Source organism: Camelus bactrianus, chromosome 28 (assembly GCF_048773025.1).
Source record: "Camelus bactrianus isolate YW-2024 breed Bactrian camel chromosome 28, ASM4877302v1, whole genome shotgun sequence".
Taxonomy (NCBI): Eukaryota; Metazoa; Chordata; class Mammalia; order Artiodactyla; family Camelidae; genus Camelus; species Camelus bactrianus.
Window position 1 is genome coordinate 9,913,252 of NC_133566.1, and position 16,408 is coordinate 9,929,659.

A 16,408-nucleotide genomic window follows, 5' to 3' on the forward strand; every position below is an offset into this window, starting at 1 on the left:
AGCCACACAGACCACGGGGCCTGCAAGGCTGCCGTATTTACTGTCTGGCCCTTTACAGAAAACGTCTGCCAACCCCTGACCCACACCCTCACCTACTCCTGTGCCCCAGGGGTCCCTCCACCCCTAGAGTCCATTTGTCTGTAAATTTTCAGCATGTGTCTCTAAAATAAAGGTATATACTTATTGTATATCTAAAAGATGAAGACTTTACTTTTAAGAAATACTTCAAAAGAGGTGCTGTGTGCTTCCCATCACATCAGAAGCACAGACCTGGTCTGTTTTTGTGATACTGTTTTCTAGGATAAAGAGAGTTCACTAAGGAACAGACTGAAACATGATAAAAAGCAAAAAACTTTCATGCTAACAGAGGTAAAGAAGAAACAAATACAAATGGGAATAAGTGGATTCACTGTCCAGGTCACAGTATCAACCACCACCAGCAGGCCAACCTGGCCACAGCTGTCGCGAACGCACAGAGACCACGTGGCCTGTGAGCCTCGAGTTTATGACCTGGTCTGTAAGAAGCGTGCTCTGACGCCGAGTCTAGACCAGGTCCGTGGCCGTGGGACTGCGCCAGGATGACTTCATGCAGCTGATCCCACATATACCAACTGCTGCACTCGGTAAATAAGAGCAGGTGGACTATAAGGAAACACCTTACCTGTGCCTTTATGATATGTTATGATAAGCTACCTCCTGGCTACTATTTACCCAGCCCTAAAAAGAGTGTACAAAGCACACATCACATACGAGGCCTTAGGTGCTCCAGGAATTACGATAAGAAAGACTAAGTTCTTGAGCTCAAAGAGTGCAGAATGAAATCAAGGGATAACATTCAGGATAACCTGATAATGTCAAGCAAATACAAATGTCAAATAAGAAATATGGAAGGCCATGGGGCTCCACGGTGGCAAATGCTTCTACCAGGTGATACTTGCCTGGGACAAGGAAGACTTCCTAGAACAGCAAACATTTAAGATTAGGAAGGACTCCAAAAGGTGAGCACAGGGGTGGGAGGACGAGGGCATGACAGGAAGACTAACAGCAGATGAAATTTGCACAAGGCGTGTCTCAGGAGAAAGGAAGCGTCCTCTTTACCTGAGAGCATAATGAGAATTAAGGCAGAAGTCAGACAGGGCCCGAGGTTGGAGGGGTTGAGATTAAAAAGACATGTGTTCCTAATTGTCAGGCAGAGGGAGTCAGTTCATTTTTCGCTTGGAGCAGTGTCCTGAGGCCTCCCTACCTTCTTCCTGGCCCACCACAACCCGCAGCTCAGCCTTTCAAGGCCTGCGCTGTCACAAGGCTGCTGGTATTTCCCAGATTCTGCACCTCTTGAGTTAATCTGATACACTGGGCAGTCATTTTCCCCACTGTCTTTAAAAGGGGCTCTTTAAATGAATATAAAAAAATCTAGCATCAACAATGTAAAAGTCACACCCAACTAAAAAATTATTTCCAATGTAAAGAAGCAGAAAAATGTGACTCATAAACAGGAGAAAAACCTAATCAAAAGCTAGAAATTACAGAAATGGTAGAATTAGCAAACAATGACATTAAAAGAGCTCTTAAATATGCTAAAGGAATTAAAGGAAAACATGAACACAATGAAGAGATAAATGAAAACAACCAAAAAACAAATGGAGCTTCTAAAGAGGAAAAATATCAATATCTAAAGTGAAAATGTGACTGGATGGGATTAACCAAATAGATACTGCAGATAACAATTTAAAGATATAATGACAGAAAATATTTCCCTAAGAGCTCAGAAAAGTGAAGAAAAATGATCAGAGCATCACTGGCCTATGGGACTGTACCAAGTGGTCTAATGTGTGAGACTGGAATCCTTGGGGGAAAAATGGAGGGAGGTTTACACAAAAAATATTAAAGGAAATAATGGCCTTTCAGACACCAAACCTGAAGAAAACTATAAAAATCCTGCACATTAAAGCAGCTCAATAAACCACAAGCAAGGAGAAAACATACAAAGATACACCATCAAATTGTATACCCATCAAAAGTATCTTTGAAGAATGCAGGCAGGTTAAAGGCTTTTCAGACAAAACATGAGAAAATTCAATGCCTGTTGCCTACATTACAAGGTAAGTTAACGGGAGTTCTTCAGGAAGAAGGAAAGTCGTATCTGATAGAATCTGGAGATACTTGGAGGAATGAAGAACACCAGAAATGGTAAATACAGGGGTAGATGTTAAAAAAAATAACCATTTTCATTTCTTTAAAAGAGGGGTTGGTAAACATTTTAAATGATCAGATAATACATATTATAAGGCCTCCAGGCCATACAGGATGTTACAACTACTCAGCTGTGCTAGAGCAGCACCAAAGTAGCCACAGACAACACACTAAATGGATGTGGCTACGTTCATCAAACATTCATACTGTAAACCCTAAGGCATCCACTAAACCCTGACAAAGCAGTATAGTTAATGAGCTAATAAAGGATAAAACAGCATCATGAAAAACAATTCACAAGAGGGCAGAAGAAGAAAACAAGCTACAAGAAGAAACAATTAGCAAGGTGGTAGATTTAAGCCCAATCACATAAATTATATTTAAAAACCATTTTAAACATTCCAATTAAATGGCAGAGATTGTCAGTTTGAAGAGAAAAGCAAGACTGCTATATGCTATCTAAAAGAGACACTTTTAGACTTAGGTTGAAGTCAAAGGATGGGAAAGACATGCCGTGTAAGTAATAAATGAAAGCAAGCTGAATGGTTATATTAGTATTTACATCAAAGCAGACTTTACACAACAGATAAAAAGTTACTACACATTTCTCAATAATAGAAGGATCAAATCACCAAGAACAAGTAATAATTCTAAATGTACATGCAGCTAATTACAGAGTTTCTAAATACATGAAGCAAAAACTGACAAAACTGAAAAGAGAAAGAAATCCACAATTATGGTCAGAGAATTCAACATGCCTCTCTCAGTACTTGGTAGGACAGTAGTTGGAAAACTGTTACGGACACAGGAGACTTAAACAACTGACTTATCTGACACTAGACAGACCGTTCTACCCAACAGCTAACCCAGTCTAACACGTTTCCAATTGAACAGGGAGCACTCACCAAAAGAAATCATATTCTGGGCCATAAAACAAAACCCAAGTTTAAAAGGACTGAAACCACGCAGGGTGGGAATTAAGTTACAGATCATTAAGTCAGAAAGATATCCGAAAATTCCTTTAATTATTTAGGAATTAAAAAACACATTTCTAAATAACCCATGGGTGAAAGAAGAAGTTCAAAGGAAATTAAAAAATATTTTGAGCTGAATTAATATAAAAACACAACGCTCCAGTTTGTCAGATCCAGTGGAAGGAGTGCCGAAGGGGATGTTTACAGCTCTAGAGGCTTACGCCGGAAATTACTTCTTGGGTAAAATGGAATATAATAACCTTAAAGAGAAAGATTTCACTGCTGCTTCAATTACCCCACTCTGCTGACAATCAGCAAATTGTGGACAGGACCAGTTTTGATCTCTGTATTTCTCACACAGCAGGCGGCTAAGAAGGGTTTAACTAAATGGATGCATCACGCACCCACGTGCCTGCACCCGTGGAAGGACAGTGGGCTTACAGCCCACTGGTCCTGCGTCACATCCCGGACCGTGTGGAAGACCTGGCTGGGCCGCCACGGGCAGCAAGCCGTACCACCAGTGTGGCTCCCCTCCTGTCTTGTGTTGAGGTGAAACGACTGAGGTAGACCGGGCTGTGCTTTACTCACTCATTTCTTCTTGTAGGGTTTCTTGCTTCTGTTTCTGAATTTTAATTTCTTGCTCCAAATCTTCCACCTTGCTGTTTTTATTAGCTAACTTTTGATTTAGTTCTTTCATCAAACGTTCGTAATCGGCAATTTCCATGTTCATCAGTGTGGTCTGCTGAGCATCCTGCACACATTGTACATAAAAGACCCACCCACGACACTAGATCAGTTATCCACATGACACTAGATCAGTTGTCCACACAGCGCTGGTCAGTTACCCACACAGCACTAGGTCAGTTATCCACACGACACTAGGTCAGTTACTTCATTTAAAAATTCTTACGAGGATGCCTCAGGAATATACAGGTTCTATTATGCTTTTCCGTAATATAGAAAGTTTACACATTAACGAAGAAACCAGAAGTTGGATACTTTCTAGTTTGTAATTTCATAAAGCAAAGTATTTTTGTAACAGTTTAATCCAACTTTCTCAGTTTCACTGTAATTCATTAGAATTTTTAGTAACCACCATTGGTCATTCTACTCTTATGGGGCTCTAATTTATCAAATGTTCATATTTTAAACAGCTCTTAGAGTACCTTTCATTTTAGCCTCATCTTTGAAAAAGTTGAGAAAAGTTCTAAGTATAACACAAATTTCAGCTTTTGACATTAATTAAATCATGTGTCATACAACGATCATGTACAAAAAATAAGACAGCAAACCAAAGTCTAATAATTTGTGAGTCTAGATTCTTCTGGAGAGACAGGAACTCAGAGAACTAAGTTAAATTTTCAATTTTTTGAGGCAAAAAATTTATAAATTTTAGCACCTCAAGTAACTTTGTTTTTCAAGTACCTCTTCTCAGTGTTTATAGACTAGTTTAACCATGTGAACACGGCTATCAGTTTTGAGTCTGGTGTTTTATTTTACCTTTCGAACCAGCTCTAATTCTTGCATGGTTTTCTGAAGCTGTTTCTTCTCCTTTTGAAGCTGTAGCTGAAGTTCTCCAAGTTCATTCACAGAATTGGCATGCTCCTAAAATTAAAATAAAAACGCCCCCCACCCCAAGCCAACCAACATTAAAAAAAGGTAATTGTTATGGAGTTATAAAATAAATCTGATACACGAAAATACAGAAAGTTGGAAATCATTCCAAATTTTAAAAATACACCCCCAGAGATCCTGGCCTGGACGCTCAGATTCAGAGCCAGCACACAGCAGGGGCTGATGAGCTCTGCGGCACGAACCAAGGCTATGCACCAGCCTTTCCCTGACTTGAGTGCTTGGATAAAAATATCACTACAGGACATGAATTAATCCCACGGAACTGTTTATACCTTTATTTTCTGTTCTTTCTGAAGTTTTTCAGCTTCCAGCTCTTTGTCTGCTATTGCTTTGGCTTTCTGGACTTCCAAAATCTGCACTTCCAACAACCGGGAGTTAGATTGCAGCGTCTCAACACGCGCCTGCAGGTCTTCATTATCAGAGTTTAATTTTTCACACTAGAACGACAAACGACTCATGATTGTAAACATGAAGGAAATATATACAGGAGAGGAAGAATGAAATGGAACATTAATAAGAATGCTGGCATAGCGTAAAAAAATGAAGATTTCAAAGTCAATTCCACAGAATGAAAATGTAAAACCACAAGTAAGTTTAAAACACAATCATGGTTGATGTTAACTTGGCAAACATGAGAGACCAGGAGCACTGACAGAGGAAAAGGCAAAATGAAAAAAAAGAAAACAAAAACAAAAAAATCCCAGAGGAACTGAGATTAGAGCAGTAGAAAGACAGGGTGGTTGCTAGCTTTTTTGTCATATTCTTCTCCCAACACTGGGAAAAGGAAAATAAATTTTTCTATGTATTAATTTAAATTTTTTATGCAAAAAAGGTTGGAATTGAAAAATCCTTATTACAATTTTCATGTATGTATTTACTCAATTTAAAGTTACCTGAAAAGTCAGATTCCTTAGCTGTTTTGTAAGGTCTTCCACACGATGCTCAGAATTACTAGCACGTTCTTTTTCTATATCCAACTGCTCGGACTGCTTGTCATATTCTATTAAAAGATTCTTCAATAAAAGACAACAGGATTTAACTGTAGGATATTATCACACATTCGACCAGCCACACTTTATTATTGAGTCATCTTAATATAAGATTTATGAGTTCATTCTGGAAGCTTAAAACATTTACCTAGGCTCAACATTTGGCAGAATACCCAATGGCATTATATAATAAAATCAGCATTATTCAGAAGACTTTTAGTATGGGGGTGGGGGGAAAGGATCTACTGAAGAGGACTTTAAATGTGTGCAATATTGTATCACCAAGTTAAATATTCTCATCATCAAAAATAAACTTCTCCAACGAGAACACCATTTAAGGTGGGAGGAGAAAAAGCTTAACCTGGTCACCTGTCAATTCCACTTCAAGAATTCTGACGAGGGGCTGTCTCAGGCCTGGCCTGGTGTAAGGCAGAGGTGCTGACGGAAGAACAGGGAAGACATTGCTCAGTCTCTCACCCTTTGGGGGAAAACGTTCAGTATTTTCTGGACTCTAAAACCAACTGAATTTTTCTTTTCTTTCTTTTGTTCCTTCTTGGCCCCCACTCAGGGACAGAACGCCCAGACCAACTTCTGTACTTCACATCAGCCATCTGGGGTACCCTCCAAATACGTAATGAGACTCGCCATTTCTAGCTTGCCTCGTTTTTGCCTTGTTCCTGGACAACTACTGACGGTCCTCCTTCACAGAAACTAATCTGTGCACAAAAGAGCTAACAGACTGTTTTCTGTCTCTCGTCCAGATCCAGGCCTCTGTGGTCCTTGGTCCACCCGCCCGGTCATGTGCGTGGCAATCATACCTTCTCTCCGGCTCTTGCTTGCCCATCTGATTCTCAGCCGTCTAATTCCATTTCTAACTCTGACTTACACTCCATCAATTACTGTCCATGCTCGTGGCTGAGTGTCAGAATCTGAGTCTGACCTTACGGTCTGCTCATTTGGTGATTGGCAGGAGACAGGGATAGGAACTGAGAATGTGGCTGACGTATTTGTCCCCGAGGAGTCTGTCACTTCTTGGCACATGTGAACATGGGGTTGAAAAACCATTTGTGTTCAGTCTTCTTTGTTTTCACTCATTATGGTTCTAATGTTGATAAAAAACTATACTGCTATACCAAGGCTGACTCTAGTAAATAATGGCTCCCTACAGGAAATTTTGAGCACAATCACACAATGTTCCTAAAGGGAGTCTTGGAAAAAAATGAGGGCCATGCATGCCATGGTCTAATTTCCTTGATGGGTATGCTGATGCCTCTGAGCAAATAAACCATTACAAATTATTGTCCCTTCAAAATGGCTGCATGTTCAGATCTTAAAATTATTACACGTAACACCAACATTGCAAACTTACAAGGAACCTACAAAATTACTCAGCATCTCAAGAGTGATGCCCCCGAGGACCCTAAGGGAGCTCAGCTGTCTGTTTTTATAAACAGTGATTCCCATTCCTGACCACAGCAACAGCTCACTCCACCTTACAGGCTGCTACTTCATCACAAATGAAATACAACTATAAAATGGATTCAAAAATGTTTTAATAGACTGTACTTTTTAGAGAAGTTTTTGGTTCCCACCAAAACTGAGGGGAGGGCACAGAGACTCCGTTACCCCCACCCCCAAGTGCAGGGCCTCCCCCAGCACCAACGTCCCCCTCCAGAGGGCACACTTGTCAAACTGATGAACCCACACTGACATGGCTCATCATCCAGCCCAGAGTCAGCATTACTAAGGTCGCTCCTGATGCTGTCCATCCTGTGGGTTGGGCACGTGTACAACGGTGCACACCCACATTTCAGAGGGTCACACAGCCTTACCGCCCTGAAAGTCCTGCACGCCACCTAGTCCTCCCCCTTCCTCCCCACGACCCCTGGGAACCACTGTTTTTTTTTTTTTCCCCTGCCTCCATAGTTTTGCCTTCTCCAGAACGTCCTATCGCTGGAATCATACATTATGTAGGTATTTCAGACTGGCTTCTTTCTTCCACTTAGTAGTAGCCTGCATTTAAGTTCCATCCACGGCTTGACAGCTCATTTCTTTTTAGCACAGAATATGCCACTGTCTGTAAGTACCAGTTTACCTGTAATTCACTTACTGAAGGACATTTTTGTTGTCCCCAGGTTTTGGCAATTACGAACAAAGGTGCTACAAACATCTGTGTGCAGGTTTCTGCATAGATATAGCTTTTCAATTCCTTTGGGTAAATACTCAAGAGCACAGCTGCTGGATCACATGATAAGCGTATGTTTAGTTTTGTAATAAACTGCCACACTTCTTCCAAAGCGGCTGCACCGTTCTGCCTTCCCGCCAGCAGCGATGAGAGTTCCCGTTGCTCCACATCCTCACCAGCATCTGGTGATGTCAGTGTTCTGGATTCTGGCCATTCTACTGGGTGTGCAGTGGTACCTCACTGTTGTTTTGATTTGCATTTTCCTGATGACATATGACGTGGAGTAACTTTCTAGTGCTAACTTGCCATCTGTGTATCTTTTCTTTTGTAAATTCTTTAATTGCTTCAGAAAAAGTATTTGGTATTTACAAAAGTATTTTGTATCCAGAAATCAAATGATCCGGTATTTTATTCTAGGTTTTTAAAAATCACTTTCATTTTTGACAAAACTCTTCGATTCATCCGGAATTTATTTTGGTGTGTGGAATTAAATAAAAGTCTAACTAGATTTTACTAAAGTAGTTTTCTGATTCCTTCTTCACTGGTCTCTGTTTTCAAATCTTACTGGGATAGGACAGTTTAGCTGGTGAAAGAACAGATTTGGAACCAGACTGCTCAAATCCAGTCCCAGCCCTACTGTGCTACCTGCTCTGTGACCACTATGCCTCAGATTCCTCACTGGCAAGTCAGCAATGTTAATAACCTACTTCTTGGGGTTGTTTTGAGAATTAAATGTGATGAGATATGCAAGGTGCTTAGAAGAGTCCTGGCCTATAGTGCTTGTTGTTACACAGAAGTCCCTGTGTCTGCTGTTAAATTAACCTCTCTTATTTTTGCATCAGAACTGTATCACATTATTGTAGTTTTATAATAAATTTTAGTGTGTGCTAGAGAAAGATGTCACTTTTCTCTTAAAAAAAAAAACACTAGCTATTCTTGGGGGGAGGGTAATAGCTCGGTGGTGGAGTGCATGCTTAGTTTGCATGAGGTCCTGGGTTCAATCCCCAGTGCCTCCATTAACACAATCTGAAAAAAAGTTAGCTATTCTTGCTAGCTTTCCATTTGAAACTTAGAATAATTGGCAAGACTGTCCCACTAAAAACCTCCTAGAATTTTTAGTGAAATTGTTTCAGGACTTGTTAACCTGAGATCTAACAATTCAAACAATGCTCAGTTGTCCTATAAATGTTTTTCAGTTTTCTTCGTAAGTGCCCAAATCTCTCATTAAAGTTCTTCCTGAAATTGCCTTTTTTGGCTACTTTGGTATTTCCTTCTTTTCATCAAATCCCACTTGACTACTGCTCACTCTCCTGGCCCACCTTTACTTTTCTACATAGTTTGCATCTGTATTTTTGTCTGCTTTCTGTTAATGTCACTGGAATTTAAGTCCTCAGGGGGCAGGAACTTCGTCTGTTTGATTGACCATCTCCCCAGTACTTGGTACTCAGCCTGGCTGTACAAATATTTGTTGAAAGAACACATAAAGAAATATAATGGCATTCTCTTATTTTTAATTCTTATAAATTTTTATTTTTACAATAGAGCCTCATGTTATTCAGATAGACAAGCATATTACCTCCAAATAATGCTTTCACTTTCTTGTTAGACATGTTTATCTCATTTCTTCCCTCATAACAGAGGCACTGGAGATGGAACCCAGGACGTGATGCATGCCAGGCGCGTGCTCCGCCACTGACTGTATCCCTCCCCCGCCATGCTGTTTCACGTTCACATTTACTCACCTGACTAGAAGAATATTAAATAATAACAGTAACAATAGCCACCTTTTTTGTTACTGATTTTATTAGGAGATCCCAAAACAGAAATTTAGTTTTAAAAAACAACAGCTTAAAGTTCAGCCACTTAAACTCTTGATACTAGGAGGACCTCACATTACATTAAAAAATAGAAAAAAAGACTTACTGAAAAATACAAGGCAATTATGTTACAGACAAGAGTTTACATTTCTAGTACATTCTTAACTTAGAAGTTGCAAATGTAACTTGGTATTAAAATGACTATTTTTACCTTATAGCTTTCTGCTCCTTGAATGAGATCTCGCATGGAAGCAGACAACTGATCCCTTTCAGAGTGAATAGATTCAAGTTCTTCCCGTAGAGTCTGGGCCTGTTTTAAATACACAATAGTTTTTTTATATATAGAAAAACTTGATTTTTCTAAAATGTAAGGCTCTTAAATCTTGCAAGTTTAAGTCACCTTACCTCTTTTCTGCTAGAATCTAGTTCTTTCTTTGCCTTCACAGCAACTAGTTTTAACTTATTTATCTTCTCCTCTTTCTCTTTGGATTCTTTTTCCAGATATCCTAAAAACATAAAATGAAAGAATTATATATAAACTCAGAAGAAAAATAGGGAAAAATGTTCAAATTATTTACTTATTTTAGCCCTAGCAGTAGGCCTTTAATCTGGAACATAAAATCTGCAATTTGACATTAAAAGCCTAATTCATTATCTAAGTGATGCAAACAATGTAAAAAAGTTTCATTTTCTTCAATCTTCCAACAGTTCTACTGTTTACAGCCATTTCACAGGTGTCTGTGACCTGGAGAGGCTGTTAGGAATCCTTTATCATTGGAAGATTTTCTGGAAACGCAAGTATGCCAGGATTTTAGGTGGTAACCTGCAAGTCAGGTCAAGCAGAGGTGTCGGAGGCAGTTAAACGTTTACGACCCACAGGTACAGTCTCAGCTGGTGGGTCTGGTTTTCACAACTGAACTTGCATGTGTTTTACGTGTCCGGTTTTGATTGCCCCTTAACTTCTTCAGCCGTCCCCCTACTTAAACTCCAGCTTTCCAGGCCTTACTTCTTGGTATCTTTGCTTAACTTCAGTTACCACCTGAAATTCTGTCCCTGCTCACTAACCAGATGGTCCATGCTGGTTCACGCTGCCCTCCTCTTGCTGCTACCAGGGAACCGCCTGTGTGTGTGGCACAGGTCAGCCGCTCCACTTCTGCATTTCAGCTCATACCTTCTCACCTACTCGGGCATCAGCGTCACGACGCCCCCGCCCCCTTGTATGCAGCAAACCCCCCTCTCCGATGGGTTTTTTTTTCCCCAGCAGTTTATAAACATGCAACCAGAAAAAATATCATCAAGAGATTAAGGTCAGAAACAAAGAGTGGAAGCAGCCAAAGAGGGGAGGGGCGAGGTCACAATAAGACAGGTGACACATCACACACAGAGGCAGAACAGCACACCTGCCCCGAATACTGGCCCAGCCCCTCTTCCTTTACAGCAAAACTCCTTGTAAGAGCCACACGGGCTCCCTTTCTTTTTCTCTTCCCCCAGTTTCCCCAACTGCCTTCACAGGCACTGGCTTCAGCGCATCATGACTGTTATCAAGTCACCAATCACCTCTGTGTTGCTTAGCGTGGCGGTCAGCTCTGAGGACTGTTACCTCACCAACCACAGCATTTACCAGAGTCAAACTCCGTGGTCGAGTCCGAGGACTGACATTACCTCCCACAGTATTCACGGTGGGAACACGTCTTCTCCCTCCTGAAACACTGCCTTCACTTGCACTTCGTGTCTTAGCTTCCAGCACATCTGGAGCTCTGCGTTTTTCTACCTCACTGGCTATTCCTTCTCAGTCTCCTTTGCCATTTCTATCTTTCTGATTTTTAATTGGTCCTTTTTCCCTGCACTCAGTTCCTTGGTGATCTCAATCTCATGGCTTTTAAAGCCAACTATGTTCACCACAAATTTTCATCTGGTCCAGCTCTCTGCCCTGAACCCCAGATGTGCGTACACAGCAGTCCACTCATCCCCAGTTGGGTGGTAATTAAACTTGATTTGTCTAAAACTGAACTCCTAATTTCCCCTGGCTTTCCCCCATCACCCACTTCAGAAAACTGTGAGTCGTTCTAAATTCTTTCAACCACTTCTCCCTGTCTCTACCATCAATCTAATTGCGCATTAAGCTGAGGAATTCCGGGTATGTTACACGACACTTGTAAGTTTGTTTCTCCATCTTAAAATGGGAATCAAAGAGCTCCTGCTGTTATTCTGAGGAATAAATGGATGTGGTGAAGTCCCAGCTCCTCCGCATCTCACTCCAGTGCTCTTACGGTCAGCCTCCTGTGTCTCCAGAACCTCCGAGTATGCTCCTTCGTATTACATATTAACATACAAGCACCTGCTGTTCCCTATTGGTACCTTTCTTCTTCTGTTAAATTTCTCATTCTTCACACACAACAGAAGTATAGCCTATTCCATAATGTTTTTCCTAACTCAAAACAAGCAGTTCATCATGCCTTCCTGCACTGCCACCACTACCTTGTCCACACCCCAAAGTGCTGTAATAACAGCCCTTTCTTAGAGTGAGTTCTCTGAAGACACAGTCTGTATCTCACTCACCTTTTTGTTACCAGTGACTAGACAGTTGGGCATTCAAACAAAGTTTCCTAAATGAATGAAAAATCCAAAAACAATCATGGAACCATTTAGGAATGTAATCACGTTAGTCCTTTGTTTGGATTAAACAGTAGAAAGTGAGAGTCTTGAGAGGGCAGGCAAACAGATGGCAGAGGGGCAAGGATGGGGCGTTAAGAAGGGAGAGCTATGCATCATGTCTGTAACAACTCGTTAACTGACTGTGACGTGTCCCGACCTACTCCAACACTAAGAAGGATTGGTGTAATTAATCGTGACAACAAACGCAAAACCATAGTTACCTATTTTTTCTTCAAACTCTTTTACTGAAGGTTGATCACTTTCTACAGAAGGTGATTTCTCTAAGGAATCCTAGATTTTATAGGAAAAACAAAGACAATCACTGCATTCCCCATGATGTACTGGCCATCATGTTAAGCACGAAAAAATCATCATCAAAGAGAATTCATACAAAAAAGCAATTTGGTGAACAGTCTCTTCCCTTGATAGACCAGGTAACTCTGACCTCATCATGAATGTCACATTTACTATAAGAAAACAGTAGTATCCAAGGTGAAGATGAGAACCCAACATATACCAAATACATAATGTAACAAGGAAAAGATTAAATGATGATTATAGTTTATCGTACTCAATTTTGGGAGAAAAACCTAAATTTTTGGCTAAAGTTAAATACCACTTTAGTCTACTTTTTTTTTACTCAACAGTGCTTTTAAAGGTAATATGTGCATCACACAAAGAAGAAATTTAGATTTTTTTTCCATGTTTAGTTGTAGTTTTGCTGGTGATTAGTTATATAATTTTGACCAAGACATTTAACCCCCTAATCATTTAATCTTATGTAAGATTAAGATTCTAAAGTGATCTAAAACCAAAAAGTGATTGATAAGTATGACATGAAAACGCTGAATGTACTTTTCAGGAATTTGCATTTGAGCTTAAATGCTAAAAATTTACTTCTGACTTCAGAGTGTCAAAATAGTAATACATATTTTCTAGTCTCTAATTAGAACTAAGAATTTATTTATATCAACAAAATTCAAATTAAACGTACCTTTAATGATGTCAACTCTGCTCTCACATCTTGCAATTCAGATTCTCTTTGTTCCAGTAACAGCCTTAGGTTTTCAAGGTCCTCTACAAAAGATTTTTCTTTTTCATTATGTTTTTCATTTTTGCTACATAATTTTTGAGATGCTTCTTCAACTTGAATTAAGAGATTCTGGTTTTCAAGCCTTGTCTGTTCATTAGCATTCTTCATTTCTAGAAGATCAGACTGCAGGGCCTCTTTTTCTGAGAGGGTTTCTTCTAACTCTTTCCTTAAGGTAATTTTTTCCTGCTCAGAGTCTCTTAGTAAAGACCTAAGTTCCTCACATTGAATTACATTCTCTTCTTGAAGTGACTTAATCTCTTTTTCTAAGTCTACTACCTTTTTATCACTCTGAAAAACCAGGTTGTGTTTTTCTTCACTTATTTTAGCTAAGGATTCACTGACAGCTTGTAGGACATTTACAATATCTTGCTCTTCACTTTCTTCTGAAACTTTTGGCTCCATTTGTTTAAGAAAACCATACAACTGAGTTTTGACAAATAACTTCTGAACTTGCTCATTTTCCAACAGTTTATTGAAATTATCTCTTTCTTCAACTGTTAAGTGAAGTTTCTTTTCTAATTCAGAAATCTGTTCCTTAAGCATAAAATCTCCTTCTCTTTGAGACAGGAGAGCTTCCAAATCCCTGCTCAACTGGTTCTTTTCTGAACTCAGTCTACTATTTTCCTCATAAAGAGACTTCACTTCAGATGACATTGCTTCCTGGTCTTCAGAGAGACTTTTCAATTGAGCCACAAGCTTTTCTAGTTTTTCATTATTTTGATCCTTTTCTTTCAATGTTTCTTCTAGTCCTCCTGTTAATTCATTTACCTTTTGTTCTAGTTCAGCGTTGTACTGGGTAGTTTGCTCCACTTCTCCCCGAAGTTCTATAATCAATCTTTCTTTTCTTTCGCATTCTTTATGGAGATTATCCACCTCTTCATGAGAACTTCTAATTTTATTTATGAAATCATCTTTTTCCTCAGAAAGATAATTTATCTTTGTTTCACATTCTTGCAACATGGTATCTCTCTGATTGAGACTAACTAAACACATTTCATTCTTTTCTTGAAGGTTCTTTATGGTATTTTCAAGTTCTAGTACAGATTCTTGTTGTGATATCAACTTTTCATTTTCTCTCTGGAGATGATTCACAGTTTCAAGAAGAGCATCTTTTTCATTAAATGCAGTCCTCAGCTTCTGCTGAAGTTCATTAACATCAGATGCTTGCTGTTGCTTCATTGATTCGAACTCTTGACTTATTTTTCCAGCGGACTCCCCTAATTCTGTTTGTAAAATTTCCATAATTTCTCGTAAACTCTCATAATTTAAAATTGCTTCTTGCTTTTCTTGTTGTAGGTTTTCATACTGCTCTTTAAGACCCTGTATTTCGAACATTAGTGTTAATTTTTCTTTTTCAGAACCTGACAGAAGTGTCTCATTGAGTTCTGAGATTTCTTTTTGATGCTGCTCCTGAAGACTCTGTACTTCTTTGTTATGTTGTTCTATGGCACAGCAAAACCGCTTATTTGAATCTTCTAGCTCAGATTTTAATTTTTCGATTACACACCCCTGTTCTTCTTTAGCTAATAACAATTCATTAATTTTAAACTCTAAATCTTCCCGTTCGTGAAAAAACTCATCCTTTATATGCTGGGCATCAATTTCAAGTTTCAATTTAAGATTATTCATGTAAGTTACCTCATCTTTTAAGATACTGTGTTGAGATTCCAGTTCTCTTAAGGCATCTTCTAAGTGCTTGACTTTTTCATTTACTTCTTGTTCTACAAAACTATCCTCTTGTAAGAGCAAAGAACACATCTGAGTTACTTGGTTTGCATCTGAGGCCTTCCCAATGTTTTCTAATTCACATTCATATTTCTCCTGAATGTTCTTCTCACCTGCCTCACACTGTTTGACTAAGTTCTCCTTCAGCTGGTTTAAATTATTTACTCCTGCTTCACGTTCTTTAGCGGATGCTTCAATCTGGCACATCAATTCTTTCACCTCTTCTTGGTGTGTACATTTCAACCGTAAAAGTTCTTCTTGTAAACTATTAATGTCTTTTTGGTACTGCTGAGAATTAGCCTCAATGACTCCTTTGAGATAAGTAATTTCTTGCTCCTTTTCATTTGTGGCAGCTTCTAACTGCTTTTGCAGACATAAAATTTGCTCTTCAAAGGCTGGCTTAATTTTCTGAATCTCTTCTTGGAGTTTTTTAACATTATCTTCAGAGTCAGTCTGAAATTTAAGTTGTTCTGAAAGCTCTAATTGTTTTTTCACTGCTCCTTCCAGTTCTGTTTGCCAACTAGCTTTATCTTCACTGTATTTGGAATGTACTGCCATTAACTCATTTTTCAAATTTTCCACTTCTTTCACATAGTTGCTTTGTGATTGTTCAAAGTCCTTGTGCACATCTTCCAACTTAGTTACAGAGTTCTATAAAAATGAGCACAACAATTGACTAAGACAAAAGAAACCCCTCTCTTCAGGTAAAATACCAGCCACAGGCTCACAGAAGAGGAAGTGGGCAGAAATGTCCATACAGAAACACGATACTACGATTCCAGTAATTCTGCTTAGGCTCTGATGACCTTAAGTATGATGATATATTTCAGCAGTACAAAATGTGTTACTGAAAGCAATAACTAAAAGCTAGGAAATCTCTGAATTTAATTTTCTTTCAAATGGTAGTAAATTATGTAAGTTGTATTAAGTCACAAAGCTTTAATGAGTATCTCCTGAATGGATTAATAAATCTTCTGGGAGAACATTAGCCCAGACCCAATGGGCAAAACTGAATATCCCAGAACTAAACAGATGATGGTATTTAGGGTGTGTGTGAGAATCAACTTACTTCAATTCTTCATAAAATACCTTTTTCTATTTTTATTAAAGACTGATATTACAGGTAAAGGAAGATTAAACAGTGG

The 16,408-nt window shown here is 39.2% G+C and overlaps 1 protein-coding gene across 2 annotated transcripts in view; it reads right to left on the bottom strand.

Annotated features, from left to right (window-relative positions):
• Positions 1 to 16,408, bottom strand: part of GCC2 (GRIP and coiled-coil domain containing 2) — a 37,612-nt gene that overhangs the window by 14,207 nt on the left and 6,997 nt on the right. For both annotated transcript variants that reach the window (XM_074354619.1, XM_074354620.1), the window contains exons 6-13: positions 13,440 to 15,914; positions 12,667 to 12,736; positions 10,196 to 10,296; positions 10,002 to 10,100; positions 5,693 to 5,812; positions 5,072 to 5,236; positions 4,665 to 4,769; positions 3,753 to 3,915 (exon numbers count right to left, since the gene is read on the bottom strand). In XM_074354619.1, coding sequence (XP_074210720.1) covers positions 3,753 to 3,915; positions 4,665 to 4,769; positions 5,072 to 5,236; positions 5,693 to 5,812; positions 10,002 to 10,100; positions 10,196 to 10,296; positions 12,667 to 12,736; positions 13,440 to 15,914 — 3,298 coding nt within the window. The remainder of the gene's footprint in view (positions 1 to 3,752; positions 3,916 to 4,664; positions 4,770 to 5,071; positions 5,237 to 5,692; positions 5,813 to 10,001; positions 10,101 to 10,195; positions 10,297 to 12,666; positions 12,737 to 13,439; positions 15,915 to 16,408) is intronic.